Source organism: Pseudochaenichthys georgianus, chromosome 4 (genome assembly GCF_902827115.2).
Source record: "Pseudochaenichthys georgianus chromosome 4, fPseGeo1.2, whole genome shotgun sequence".
Classification (NCBI taxonomy): Eukaryota; Metazoa; Chordata; class Actinopteri; order Perciformes; family Channichthyidae; genus Pseudochaenichthys; species Pseudochaenichthys georgianus.
In genome coordinates, this window is record NC_047506.1 from 41,398,058 (window position 1) to 41,413,456 (window position 15,399).

At 41.5% G+C, this 15,399-nt stretch overlaps 1 protein-coding gene across 1 annotated transcript in view; it reads left to right on the forward strand.

Moving 5' to 3' along the window:
* tgfbr3 (transforming growth factor, beta receptor III) overlaps window positions 1-15,399 on the forward strand; it is a 109,612-nt gene that overhangs the window by 22,858 nt on the left and 71,355 nt on the right. Inside the window, exon 3 of the mRNA XM_071203038.1 lies at window positions 6,210-6,397. Within this exon, the coding sequence (XP_071059139.1) occupies window positions 6,210-6,397 (188 nt within the window). The remainder of the gene's footprint in view (window positions 1-6,209; window positions 6,398-15,399) is intronic.

A 15,399-nucleotide genomic window follows, 5' to 3' on the forward strand; every position in this document is an offset into this window, starting at 1 on the left:
TTGCAAATAATATAATACGTTTATAATATGCCCATAAACTACATGTCCCACAATGCATCTCATTTTGTGACATGTGCACTGAAGAGACTTGCAATTATTTGCCCTGGACTTCTGCTTTCAGACGTAGTTAATTACTAAGTTATTATCCTATCTGATAATAATCCAATGCAGAGGCAATAATGTAATATAATACATTATTTTATATATATATTTATTTTATATAGTTGCAACCGGCCCTTTGAGTGCAACCTTTATGCGAATGTGGCCCGCGATGAAATTGAGTTTGACACCCCTGCTTTAAATGATATGTGGTTGCACTTGAAAGCATGCAGTCTGGTGAATCTGGTCGAGTGGAAGCTGGACTTGTATCTTGTTTTATCACAGTATAGTATTCTGGAATACTATTACGACATACAAGAGCTTAAATAAATACAGAGTCTATTGTCCAAATGGAGCCACCAACACATGTGAACAGTGTCTCGTGACATCACTGTCTGGACATCACGTTGTTATTCTCAAAGCGAGTATTCACACAGTCTCTCCTCTGGATTACAAATGTTTACTTCCGTTCTTACAGTACCTGTAAGACAAAAGTCAAAAGACTATACAAATATATTTTGACAGAAAATAAATGAATCTTGCAAATGGTCTTGTAATGCCTATCCAGTGTTGCTTTTAGAATCAGTCCGTGTATATTCAGTGCTAATCTGAATAAACATGTAACTGCAGGTGGTTTGGAGAAAAGAGTCAGATTAAGGTGCATGTCAGTCACAAGTGTTCCATGTTCATGCCCTGTGCTACTTTGGCAGAATGCGACATGTGCCACGAGCACAAACGAACCCATGTGCATAGTACACTATTCATTTGGAGTTATGTGAAGGGACGTTCAGACCTTACACTTCAATTTACACTGTACATATTTGTACCCTAACACGTCAACTAGTTTAATCTTATTCTTCAGTTGACAGTTAACTGCTATCATGTCAATATTTGATCTGCTTTCATAATACTCTTCACATACCAGTTCAGTTTAAACACATTTAGAGTTGATATCTGAGCTGCTTGCGTACAGCATGTACTGTTCATGTCACCTGACGGTTCAACTGATCTCTTGTTGTTTAAGTAAGAGTTGATCTGATTTCAATGGTTACACATCACCAGCTCACTTGAACAATTCCTTTTCTGAGCCTTCACTTCAGTTGATACTTCCGTTTGACTGATGCTTGAACTTGGACTTTATTCAGTCAAACACACATTACTTTGTTTCGGTAAGATAGCCACCCATGTGCTGTCTCTGGCTGGTGTCTGATATCTGTGTTGAGTCACATTATACAGTTTCTTTTTCCTCTGACACTTTTTGATGTGGTTCTTACAAGGGATGGGAACGAAATCATTCAGGTATTCGAATATGAGAATATGAGAATATGAGTTATGAATATTGTTTTTGTAATTTTTTATTTTTTTTTGGGAGGGGTGCCTAAGTTGATTACATATTATCACGCGTTTATGTCCAAATCCATCAAAAAAGTTATGTTTTAAGCATGAAAGCTGTAGGCCTATAGCTGTCAACTGTTCAAACTGTGATCACCAGTTGGTGTCTATACTTATTTGAACATGTATTTATTTATTTTTCCAAATTCAAAATTATTATTATTTAAAAAAAACGTTTTCCCACAATTTTTTTTTTTATAGGATCCTATTGCATGAATGTTAACTAAATGAATGTTTGGAGGATTACAAGTTAGGACATTGGTGGGTTAAGCCTTTTACTATAGATTTTGGGGAAATAAAGCATCTCCGTCGCTTTATTCCATCATTTTAGAAATGAATATTGCCCAAGCTATTACCCTGTACCCCATTTGGTAGTAGATCCATTTCTTTTGATTCACGGATGTTTGGAGATATTAGTCTGTAGCTTACCACAAAACAATAGTGCTCTGCCAAAATAATTTGAAGTACCAAAAGGGATGAGATGCGAGCTACAAAATGGGTCTGGATGGAAACAATAGATGTTTTGCATATTTTGTTGTAGGATAAAGTAAGGGTTACTGTCTCTGCTGTGTATCTTTTATAGTGTGTACTCTCACCTCTCTTTTTAGAGATGACTGTTACTGGTTCAGCTGGAGTATCAGATTCACCATCAGAAGTTGCTGTACAGTATATGTTGGGTGAAGGCGGTATGTCTGGCTGGACTTGTTTTTCAGGCAGATTGAACAACAGCTTCTCTCATTCCTCTGCTGTGGGCGTTTGGCCTGGCCAGCCAAAAGGCACAGTAGCAGCTGGACAGGACATACTCTGTACTCCATAGATGACCACGGAAATATGGCTGGAGAGGAGGAGAGACAGAAGAGGGGGAGAAAGACAGACAGACAAGGTGACAGAAGACACAAAGCTGTGGCCCGGCAGTGTTTTTTAAAAAGGATTTTCATGTCCCTTAAGATTGTAGGCTGATTGTAAATGCACATGGGATGGTATTAGACCTGAGCCAGTTTCCTCATAAAACAAACTTAATGAAGATGGCCTTCTGCTACTGTATGCATCATCCTAAATCTAAATATATAGGGTTCATAGGTTGCATTATAAAGGGTATGCACTTAACATCATGGAAGTTATTGCAGTTACGCCAACTGAATGGCAGTGCTAGCTGTTGCCATTTTTCTACTTGTTAAGTTCAGTTAAATGTTAAAATATAACATGGTTTATCATTCATTTACCAAAAGTACACAATTCAGATCCATTATAACTCTCTATGTTCAAAGAACAAAACAAAAGTAGTTTGCTTTTCACGTTTTCAGCACACGTAAAACATGCTAACAATATTAGCTTTTGTTTTTTAGCTTTTAAGGTTATTTACATTTGGTGTAAATACTTGTCTTTAGCATCCTTTTTTTAATGCTAAATTGTTTCTTAAAAATACTTATTTTCTATTACCCTTATATTATATATATATATTTTCTTATTACCTACTTTGCAACTTATTTTTTTAGATTGATATGTTTGCACCACCAAAACCAAATACCAATACCAAAGCCAATTCCTTGTGTGTGTAAACGTACCTGGCAATAAACTTGGTTCTGATCCTGATTCTGAGTTGACCTTGTGAATTAGCCGAGTGGCTAGCCAAATGTAGCATCCATGGATCCTCTAGTCATTCGTTAAATTGAATGCTACTTACTGCTAACTACCTTTGTTATTTGAAAATATAATAGTTTTTAAGTTTCCCATACTATAACTGCAGCCATGTTGCAGGTTTTCAGTCTGACTAAGTGGGCGTGCACATGTGGGAAAGTAATGTCTGCAAATACCTTTCAGGGATTTCTAGATGTATCATAGTGAAACATCTGTATGTCTTTGTTGCTCATAATTGAGTCATATGCTGTGAAAGATGTGTGCGAGTGTCTTAGATCTTGAGTCAACGTAAAAGGCTCAGTTGAAAGTAATAATTGATTGCAAATGAGTATTTGACAACATTATATCAATATCAAAAAAATAAAAGTCTGAAGCCCCTAACCCTACTGGCTGGGGATTCAGCCGGCTAAAGCAACTGGATGGCCTACCTGCCTGTCAGCCTTCCATCTCGTGCACAAACTGATCTCGTGCCCTCATTGGTCGTGTGCGCGTTCCTGTGTGTTGGAGGAGGGGCTCTGTGAGGAAGTCTGAAGGAAGGGGCAGATTTTTTTCGGTTGTGTACTTTCAAATTCTAGCGCACTCGAGCTGGTTTCTCCATTCTTACCTCTAACTCCCACGTGCCTTATCTTTTTCAATTTAAAAAGTCCGATCATTGCCCAATGTGTAATCTTTTGGCAGTCTCCCAGAAATAACTACATTTTTCTTTCGTTGTTTGTTTGGCAGTTGTTTGTTATTCTCCGTGTGTGAGGGGAAAAAGTGAGTTGGTGTGCCCTCATACGTGTTTGTGGGAGGGAGACTTGATGACATGGTTAGGCTTCGGTCCTTTGGGAGGAAGAGGGAGGGGGGAGTTAAGCGGGGGTTGAGAAATTGAAGCACCGCAGGTTTTTGCCATTAGGCCTTGTCCTTTTATCACTACGGAAAGACCTTGACATGTTTTTAATATATGTATGTTCCCAATAAGAGTTTCGCTTTGAGGATTCACAAGCTGCTAGAGACAGCACAAAGGCCAGGTTGAAACATCTGTCAATAAGGTAACAATAAAGCCTCTGTATCTTTTCTCTCAACACGGAGGGGGAGCTATGCCATACATCATCTATGGCTTTATGCTGATGTAACATAGGCTTATTGGATAGCACGAAAGAGAAAACAATAGCTATGTGTTCTGAGCAACAACCAAACAGTTTCCCCCCTTAGTGTACCCCACTGTTGAGGCACGGCCTTTTTGGAGTCAGTCAGGGGAGAATGTAACATTGTTATCTAACTGTCTTTCACGGAGACTTTAATGATTTCCAAATGTTCCATCGGACTGCTATTGGCAAAGGTTGCATGTTTAGCGTTATGTGTTGGAAATGTGAGCAGGCCTTGGCTGGCACAAGGCTTTGGGGTAAACCGCAAAGTCTGACCCCATGAGAAAACCTGGCCGCATAGTATACATGCCTCTAATGGAAAAGAGCTGCCTCACACACACCTCAGCGCTGTGTGTTTGTGCCACCCTCACTGACTGACTGAGTGTGTGTGCATGTTTGTAGATGTGCAAGATACACCCTGAATGTGTTTGTGAAAGGAAGTTCACCGTGAACATCTCAGGCTGTGGTAAAGCTTGTTAACCCCCTACAGATTGTGGTTAAGAAAGGAAGTCTCAATATCATGCAAGAGCAGATGTGAAAGCTAGGTGCGACCCTGTAGACGTCAGTGAGTCTGTGTTTAAGTCAAGTAGCCCGTTCACAGCTCACTGAGCTGCTCATCACAGCTCACTGGGACTGGGCTTCAGCGTCCGTACCTGCCGAGTGCTCCACTGGGATCAGTGACGGATGTTCGTAGTCGTGGCTGCGGTCGTGACTGGAATCAGAACACCAATAGAGATTACGTAAGGGATAATGTGCAGCGACGTGGTCATCATGGGGAGAAGAACACCGACCGGCTGATCAGGAGCCCGACGCGAGGCGGAAGGATCTAGATCTGCATGCACTTTGCTTTTCGGCCAAACTGTATACAGTTAAATCGAACGGACTTCTTTGTGCAGATGTGAGCGTCCTTAACAACGGTCAATACATCCTTGACAGCGGTCTGTCTGTTCTGGATTAACAACGTGTCACATGTTCTGAATTGACCAATCAGAATCGAATATTCAACTAAACCATGTAATAATAAAAGTGAGATAATGCGTTTTGGCTTTTAATGGATAACATCGATAAGGGAGGCTTGTGGCGCAGTGAACTAGTGCGTTGGTGTTCGAATCAGGGGGGCACAGGTTCAAACCCCACTGCAGTCAGTATGTCGTTGTGTCCCTGAGACACCTCACCCCACATTGCTCCTGTGGGGATTGTCCACCGTATTGAGTATGTAAGTCGCTTTGGATAAAAGCGTCATGACATGTAATGTAATGCTTATAAAATAACTCATAACTGAACAGTTTGATATGACTGAATCAGATACAATAACCGAAACAATTGTAAAAATGAGAGGTCAAGGTTTCTAGTATAACATGTTTCTTTTCCAATTGTATAAGTTTTAAGAACAAGTGTAATTTGAGGTTATACAGGAGTCTTGTTACACCGGTAGGATTTAGCGGGGTTTTCACTGGTGTATAAACAGCTGAAACTCAGAACTGTTGAGTTTTCATTCACTTGGAAAGAGCCCATCATATCACCATCGGTAGCGAATCTGCCAATGAAGCATTTGAAGGTGAATTATGGGAATTCTAATTGTAATCTTGAAGTGTGTTGATTATCTGTCTTTCAAGTTCCTCAGCTTACAGGTGGTCAGCCTGACACATGCTTAAATGAGAATTCATTGTTATGTATTCCAATGAGACTACAATAATGCATCAATAGGGATGATGTTTTGAATGGTTCATGTATCAGAAAGATTAATGTGATGTATTTTCAAGTTGTTGGAAATAAAACAAACAACTGTTTTCTTAAGTAAAGTCATTCTGACCATTGGGACATGAGTCTGTACACGAAGAGTTCATGCATGATTTACATAAATACGTCAGCAGCACCATGTGAGACATGCAATTGAAATCCCTTCACATACTGTAGCATTTCATTCATACAGTATTCTTGTGTTCGCTGCAGGGCCAGTGTTTCGCAGCCCGTGTGAGTTGCTGCCGGTGGGGACGGGACACCCAGTGCAGGCCACACTGAAGAGCTACACCGCCCTGTCAGGCTGTGCAAGCAGAGGCACCACCAGCCTGCCCCAGGAGGTCCACATCATCAACCTGAGAGGACATGTTCCACAGGGACCAGACAGCAACCCTGCTGAAGTGAGTCATTCTTAGGAGAAGTTCAAATGTAGCTCTATTGTCTACCAACATCATTGTCTCTTCAATACAAGCAGTCAAGATTAGACTTGAATCAAACATTGTTAATAGTGAGGCATTTAACAATTCTCTTCTTCACCCATATATACCTTCAGTATAGGCAGACGGTTGTGTTTTGTTTCTCAACATTGACACTATTCCAGAGTGCAAGATCTGCTGCATATTTCCACCGCCCTTGTTGGCTCTATTTTTAACCAGTGACGCTGATAATGGCTGCCAGTCCTTTTCCCTTTTGTTTTTCGAGAAAGCTTCTTCGCAAAAAAAGAGTTAGTAAAAAACATGTTCACACTCGAGTGGCACGGTGAAGTTCATCCACACGAATCCACGGGAAGCTTGTCGAAGGCGGATTACAGCTAGTTGGTAAACGTCTCTTTTCGGTGCGGTATTGATAACACGCTTGTTAGGTGAGATAATAATTCTATTTTTGAAACAGTTTAAATTCAGACAGATCAGGGTTAGAAAAGTGAATGGTGCAACAAAGCAAATAAGCTTTGATAGCCTCAAACTATTTATAATCTCTGTTTCATTAAGACAGCTGTCTAATGGTTGATGGTCAACATGTTGAATTTGACAAACAAACCTATATGGTAATTAAGCTGATTCTGATGTTGAGATTGGCTAACCTAATCTAACCCTTGACTTTCTAAAGAGTACAAATAACACAATAATTAGTCGGTCACTTAAATGTCTGTACAGAGATATTTTCCAACCACTTTTGAGCTAATCTCTTTCGTGCACTGATTTAAACTGGCAGCACTTCTTCTGATAGAGTTCCAAATGGTGTGGGTTTTAAAAAGCACTCCCTGTCTCCAGGTGAAGTCTCATAGCAGGACTCCTCACAGTTCAAGGTGAGTCATACATAGCCCCACAGCCTCCTCAACGCTGTATCTGCAGTTTGAACTGTCCCACGTTCCCCTCCCCCTCAGTCACAGCAGTGTGAAACGCAGCATGTATAGACTTGCCATTGCTGCTGATGTAGGCTTAAGACGTTGCCAAGGCCAAATACACAGACAACCGGTATGTGTGTGTGAGTATGCTGCATCAGCACGAACATACAGAATGTACTCTCGAGTGTTTGTTCTGAAGCTTTACCACATGAACTCAAATGATAGAGTTCTGTTTCCATAACAATGAGACGCATTTGTCTTTTGTTGTGATCTGTCATGTTTACTCCACACAATGTAATGTCGACATTTGACGGATGTTTTTTATAAAAATCTTGAAATATGTGGAGCTGGGAAGGAGCATTGTCAATGCAACAACATAAGATGCATTACAAACAATGGCCCAGCTTGATACATCTTTGAAACCTGTTTATTACTTTACAGACAAGCAGTGTAGTCCAGATACAATCATTATGTATTAAATGAAAGTATGATACTCAGATTTAGCATGCAATGTGAAAAAATACTTCTTAACAAATTTGCAACAAACATACACTCAAAAGTCTAACTTTTATAAGTAACTATTAACAGGATACTTTTCCTTTTTAATTTGGGCCATGCTATTTTTATTGCAGAAAGAAAAATGTCTCAGTGTTTTTCAGTGTTTTTCAGCCCTTGTACAGTAGGTATGGCAACGCAGCATGTTTTTCTGCCCCTCTGACTTTAGTATGCAGACTCCTGCCAAGTAAGATGCTTGTGTTGAGTTTCATCTCCACTTGTGTCAAGGTAGATTATGCTTCAACACAGATAGATCTTTAATGAAAACAAATTGAATTGATATTTATTTTCGACCAAGTGGCCGTTTATAGGACAGATAAGTGCACGGCAGAGTGTACAGTAAAGACTTTTGCTATTATTTACAAGGATTTTCTTTCTCAAGTTTTTTAACTTGTGCCAACAATGACACTTCGGAAAGTCAAAACATCTCAACCATATTTATTCTGCTGTTGAAGCTGTCACAACCCTCGAGGCCGACCGTCTACATCTTATTTCCACTTGCTCTCAACAGACCCTGCTGCAACTGACAAGGTATTTCTCAAGAGATCATTTATTCAAATGAAAAGCAGACAGATAAGTACAATTAAAGAACAACAATTCATTTTTGTCTTATGGCATTTCTTTTACACAATTAGTTTTATTTATGAAGAGAGGTATAGCGTAATTAGCTCTGTAAATGACTACTCGGAGCCTAAATGTAATAGATAGTCCAGTAAGACTTCAGTTTGAAGGTCTGTGAAAAGCATCTCTTCATGTCAACTTATCCAGCTGTTGGTAACCCATCAGCTTAATGGTCAAGTGAGGACTTTAGCGGAGGAGGCAGATGTCCAGCTGTTCCCCTGCCTACAGCCTTGGCTGCAGAAGGTCACTTCAGCTCTGATTGAGATTACGTTGCTCAGCAGAAACTTTTTCCATGAGCTTGTGATAAGATAAGATCAACCCCCTCTCCCACTCTGGTCCTTGATTGCATTTCCACCTGGGTCTTGGGCACAAGCAGCCTTCCTAAGGGCTTAGCCTTCAACAAGACTCAGTTGGAGGGCACGCAGTGCGTCACGCTGTGGTCCCATTGACACAAGCTGCCCCTCACCTGTGGTCTCTGGGGACAGGAGGAGGCGAGGAAACAGGGGGAAGGGAATGACTAACTGAGCCATCCTTGACTACATTTGAGCAACTTGCTGAAGCAAAATAGAGTAAAGCTGGAAGTGAGGAGGTTTATGTCGTTCATGGGAACGTTCCTTGGAATTATTTCCTAAAAGCAAACCATTAAACTGCATGACCACTAATCGTAAAACGCCATTCCAATGAGAATGAGTTTTATATATCAAGCTCCCTGATCTTCTTTGTGTAAGTCACAGAAATACATGTTTTTCTTTCATTTAAGGCTGATCTAGTGATCTGATTTGGAAGCGTCCAAATTGATTTCACTCTTAGTAAAGGGTCCTTTCCCTGTTTACTTTTCTCATGCATATCCTTTGCTTATTTTCAAAGTCAGCACAGGGGTGCTGGTCAGTCTGTGAGCATGTCATCTTTCTCTGAGCGCTACTCCTCACCTCTGCTGATGGAGGAGGAAGTGGTGTCTGGGCCACATGACAGACTGTATTTGGATGTGTTGGAGGCCCCCAGGACACAAGGTGCCTCTGGCTGGGTTTTGGCTGTGCTGGACTCTTGGCTGTCTGGGTTCAGGGGCTGCTGGAGAACATGATGTGCCCCACTGACTCCTCGCTAAGTATCTGCAAAGCCTTGACCAGGTCGGGAATACATCTTCGTTTCACAAGGCGTGTATCGGACATAGGGGATCACATGGTCTGTCTCCTACACACACACTGGCACACAAATGCCCTGCAGCAACGGTGTGTGAGGCCTGCTTCACATCTCTTCCACATCCGTGTGTGAAAGTCATGGCTTGCAGTTTGTCCATATTTCCAGTGAAGACGTGAGAGCAATGAATTGTTTCCTGCCTGCACCAGTGAACCCATTCAGTGCGGGTATTAACTGAGGGCTATGAACTGCTATCCACTGAAAGAATTGCACAGCTGGACCTGACTCAGAATACACACGTTGGCTCCTGGCCAATCCACACACCAACGCAGAGTTATTAAGTGCAACAGAACACCTCAGTTGTGACTGTGCAGAGTGCTTCGTCTGGGATATGCTTCGGGCTTGAACTCAGCGTAGAATAACACAACAGAAGGAGAAAATATGCTAATCATTCATTTAAGAACCCTTAAGCTAGAAATACCCACCATAATATTTTGATAGTATTCGAGTGATGTCCAAGCCATGTGCTCAATTCTGCTGATGAGAGAGTGAAGCAGTCGAGCCATCTCAACTAAAGTCACAGATAGGTCCAATGTCGCCTGTTCCTGATGCATTGCTAATACGTGTGATCTTAAGAACCGCATGGAATACAGGCGATACTGATTTACAATACATTGTAACCTAAACACAATATGTTACATTTGGAAATTGGTTCACCCTACTTTCGCAAGCATCCCTTACAGAAACTGAATGACTTGAATCGATTACTATATCATCAATTATAGTTTTTGAATTGCCCTGTTACTGATTAGAATGTCTTCCAGTGAGCAGGAGATTATGTTCCTATCGCCAATGGCAGTTAAAAAACAAATAATGTTAACGTTTTGAACAATCAATTCCATGCAGCACCCTGATTAAGTAAGACATTACAGATTCCTCGACTCTTGATATCTTCTCCCTAAAACTAGCTTTCTGTTGGTCTTCATCTAGATTTAGAGCTTGGACTATAGTAAATGAATGGGACACTACAGTTTTAAAGAAGACTCTATTGCCCTAATCAATTCAAATCAGTCGCATTCATATAGTAATCACTCTTAATACATCTTGCAAAGGCAGCTACGTTTTGACTTGTGCACAGTTTAGCCATACTAGCAACTCTAAGGACGGCGATCTAGGTCTGTTCTTCTAATGTGTGGTCACTTGGTCAGTTTGTCCTCCACTTTGGTCAAGACCTTTTCTCTAGTATCACCATAAGGTTTTTTTTCCTTTTTCTCTTTCTCATAATTCTCTGGACTTGTACTCAACCTCCTGGAGACAGTGGGCTGTTCTTTCATAGATTCATAGCTCTCTTTTATATAAAATGACCAGTGCTGTCATTGGCACGCCTGGCCAATATTGTTTAACATGTGTCTGATTTCCTCAGCTCTAGTGATCTTGATCATAGTAACAGAAGCCCATGTTTCTCTCTTATTCCCTCGTGGACCTCTAAAGAAAAGCCAGGCCAGGCTGAGAGCCAGTGTCCTGGAATGGGACTAGTAAAGTTACTGTTCTGTGCTCGAAGTCATAGCGAAGCCTGTAGTGCCAGGTTGGGGCTTTTTGTGTCGGGGTTGTGATTCCCTCAAAAACTGGTAGAATCATTTTCACAAAATGGTGTTAGATAAAAACAGATCTATTCTTCGAAGCGGGGTAACAGTCAGAGTGGGCTGTAGACGAGACTTACTGCTCGAACTTCATCCGAGCTTTAAACCCCTTTTGAGGCAAAATATATTTTCGTCCTGTGACTATTGACCCGGAGGTGTTGGTGTTTTGCAACTTAAGCTCTACCAAAACAATGACCTCATCCAGGGGTTATTTTCTGTCCCCCCAGCTTCGGGTCAACGGTGTAGGTATCAAGCTTGAACATGTTTCCATATGTTCCCTCAGCCACATGCTAAAGTGGCCTTTTGCACCCTGCGAACAAACCACCACCACATGTGCGCTGACGCAGAGCATGGCACTTGGGCAGACACCTGAGTTCCCCAGTTGCTGCAAAGTGCAGAGCGAAAAACTCCAAACAAGAGACCTGTCTGGGGATGCAGTCGGTGATAGGGAATAATCACAAGGGGCCGACCATATCTCAAATCCGCCATCTTTCTCTCATCAGTTTACCAAAAGCAAACATCAAACACAGCCACTGGCTCTGAATCGGGGTGAGGCAGAGCAGAGGATTGTTTTATCAGCTGGAATTCGCAGATATCTTTGACTGTATGAGAGACGAGCTGAAGGAGCTCACCGGGCACACACCGCTGGCAAGAGCCTAGTGTCCGATCACACGAGACTAACTGCACACACAAAGGCAGCTTTTCTCTCTTCAAAACGTGCTTTTGTGTGGCCTCACGCTGTTATCAAATAGCATGCAGTCTTTGCTCAGTAGAACTTTTTGCTCCTAGGATTTCTCCACATGTAAATACATTGAGTAAATAAAACACTGCAGAGCACAGACCTCCGTCGAATCCATGCCCCCCATCTCGCACTGTTAAAGAAAGTGAAACATAGTGTGATTCAGATACCTTCCACATTGTCATGGGTTCTTCCTTGCCCGTGCTACACACTCCCCATACAATTCCATACAACTCTTGCCAATAGTCTTTTGCTAATCCTTATAACCTCCTTAGATTGGTAAAGGTAGAACATCCAAAGTATCCAAAGACATAAGAGGAAGCGCTCAAATCACAAAGGGTACTTCCAGTAGCAAGAGCTAACAACAATAGCCCATTAGCTAATGCATTAAGTTGTGTCCTTTCAAATCAAAGTGGTATCATAAACCATTATTTGTGCATCGCAACCAAGATATTCACACTTAAAGGTGGGGTAGGTCATTTTGAATTTGAAAATACACAGCCGGAAAAAATCTGCCACTTCCTCACAGAGCCCCTCCTCCAACACACACGAACGCGCACATGACCAATGAGGGCATGAGATACGTTTGTGCAATCAGATCTTCCATAGGTGACAGTTTTTTATGTATTTATTGTCAAAGCACTTCAGATATTCATTCTATCGGGATGTTAAGAGCATTCCATGGAATATAACAAGAAGTGTATCTCAAGCCGGTTTCTCAAACGTACCGACCCCACCTTTAAATGATTGTGCCATCAAACCAACCAAAGATCCATCCCTGAATAACATTATGCAGTGGGCACTATTACCAAGTATAAATTAAACTCCTTTATTTTTGTTTAGCAACAATTGATTTTCATTTCAGTCCGACTTCCATCTTATCAGAGTGTTATCTTGGGCTGTCCTCCTGACCCCGCTGCGTGTTGTTTTCTTCAGCGCGTCCTGCCTTGCTGCCATATCACTCACAGATTGCTATCCAGAGGGCCTGTCTAACCTTGACGTCTTTCCAGGCTGTTTTGCCTTTCAGTTTGGCATTGAACCGAGTGCAGACTGATTAGCATCACAGGCTCCAGGTAGCATCCCCATGGCGCTCAAATATGTGGGTGGCGCTGATAAGAGCGGTCAACAGCTTTTGGTCCGGATCCCCTTCGCTCTGTACACCCTCAGTGATCCAGAAAGAACCAAGATCCAGACAGACAAGACACACGCACGTCAGATAACACCGTATGATTGGTCCCAGGCTTTCTCCTTTTGGAATCAAGACTTCTTTAAGCCAAGTTAGCCAACGCACTTTGTTTTCAACTTGTGCAATGTTCCAGTATAGCATGCGGACGTTTATCTCGTTTAGATTTTTGTTGTAATCAATTTAAAACCATACTTTCTCCTTTAAAAAGAGCCATTCATTGTTATTCAGATATTGTCCGCTCTGTTTCATGCCATGGAATACTTTGGCTTTCTTTTATTATTTCCTGGGAGGGAGAGTGCTACTAGATTAGTCCTACTTTCTGGCTAATTAAAGGATGTTGTGGGTTTTCTCCGAATCAACAGGGATCATCAGCTCCGTCAATAAAGGGAACTGCAAGGAGCCGCACTGACGCTGCACTCTGACTGCAGGGTCACGCTGTTGGCCGCACACTTTGTCTTTGAAAGTATCACATTGCAATGTTGATGCGCAGTGTTTATGAAGCACACTTGAATCTCAGCGTGATTTACTTGACTAGAAAGGTCATGAAATGGCAACCACATGCTGGAGACAGGACAAACAGATCATTACAATGACTGTGTCAAAGACATCAGAACGTTCTAAATCCAACCGTGTGGCTTCGCCGTACAATAAGTACAATAAGCATTCTTGATGGCGCGTTTGTCGTTGACGCTGATTTAGGGCTTGAAAGTTGTAGCTGTTTTGTTTCTTTTTAACATTCCCATTGTTTCCACATGCTACCACCACTGATGGTATGCTCCGTAACAGGCCTTGCATATCCTGCTACAGCTGTCGTCCCTTGCGTGGAGTGAGATTTCAGTAACGTGATAGGTCTAGACAAACCTCCATCCGTGGCTGCTGGCAAATGCGCCCCATAACTGTAATGGACACTGGAGCCCCAAATCCCCGTGCCAGCCTCCTGATAATCAATCAGGCGTGGCCTCTTGTTCCCGGAAGACCCTCCCCGCAGGGTCCCATGAAGGAAGCATCCAGAGGGAACACTCAGCACCACCTGATCCTCGCCAACACCATTAGAGGCACTCTGCCTGGTGCTCTGCTCCTCTTCCCTCACACCCTGGCTGTGTGACAGGCGCTGTTGCTATGCACACCACTCTTATGACACATTAAAAGCTTGTGGGCAGAGATGCACACCAGCTGCTGTCGACAGTAGTGTAAAGTAACGAGGTACATTTACTCAAGCACTTTTCTTAAGTACAATTTTGAGGTATTTCAGAGGTGGGAGTACTTAGATATTGTACTTGAGTAAAAGTAGAAGTACCAGAGTGTAGGAATACTCTGTTACAAGTAAAAGTCCTGCTTTGTTACTCAAGTAAAAGTACAAAAGTATTGGCATCGAAATATACTCAAAGTACCGAAAGTACAAGTAGTCGTTGTGCAGATTGGTCCATTTCAGAATAATATATATGATATGTTTTATAATGATTGATCATGAAAGTGTTCTCAGAGCTGGTGAAGGTGCAGCTAGTCTGAAGTACTTTGTAGACTGCAGGGTAGCTGGTGGATTTACTCCAGGTGGAACTAAAGTCTGATTCAACACTTGGTTATATTTCACATCCTTCAAGCACATCTGTAAAGTAACTAAATGTATAACATAAATGTAGTGGGGTACACGATTTACCTAGTAGAAGTACACAATAGCATGGACATAATCAAGTAAACTACAGCTATCTCAACATTACTTCTCTAATGCTACTTTGTGCTTATACTCCACTACAATTCAGAGGTTAATCATGTACTTGTACTCCACACAATGTACCGTATGAAGTACCTTCAGTTAATTTGCAGATACAGATGAATGATAAACAATATGATCAACGCTTATATAATAGTTTTAGTTTCACCTGGAGTTAATTCACATGCTGCCGAGCAATACATCATTCAAACTAGTTAAACCTTTACCAGCTTGATAAACACATCAATAATTATAATCAAAACACATCATATATATTATTCTGAAATTGACCAATCTGCAGAATGAGTACTTTTACTTTTGGTGCTTTTAGTATATTTTAATGCCAATATTTTCTACTTTTACTTTAGTAACATTTTGAATACAGGACTTTGACTTGTAACAGAGTATTCCTACACTTTGGTATTTCTACTTTAATTAAGTACAAGATCTGAGTACTTCTTCCAGCTCT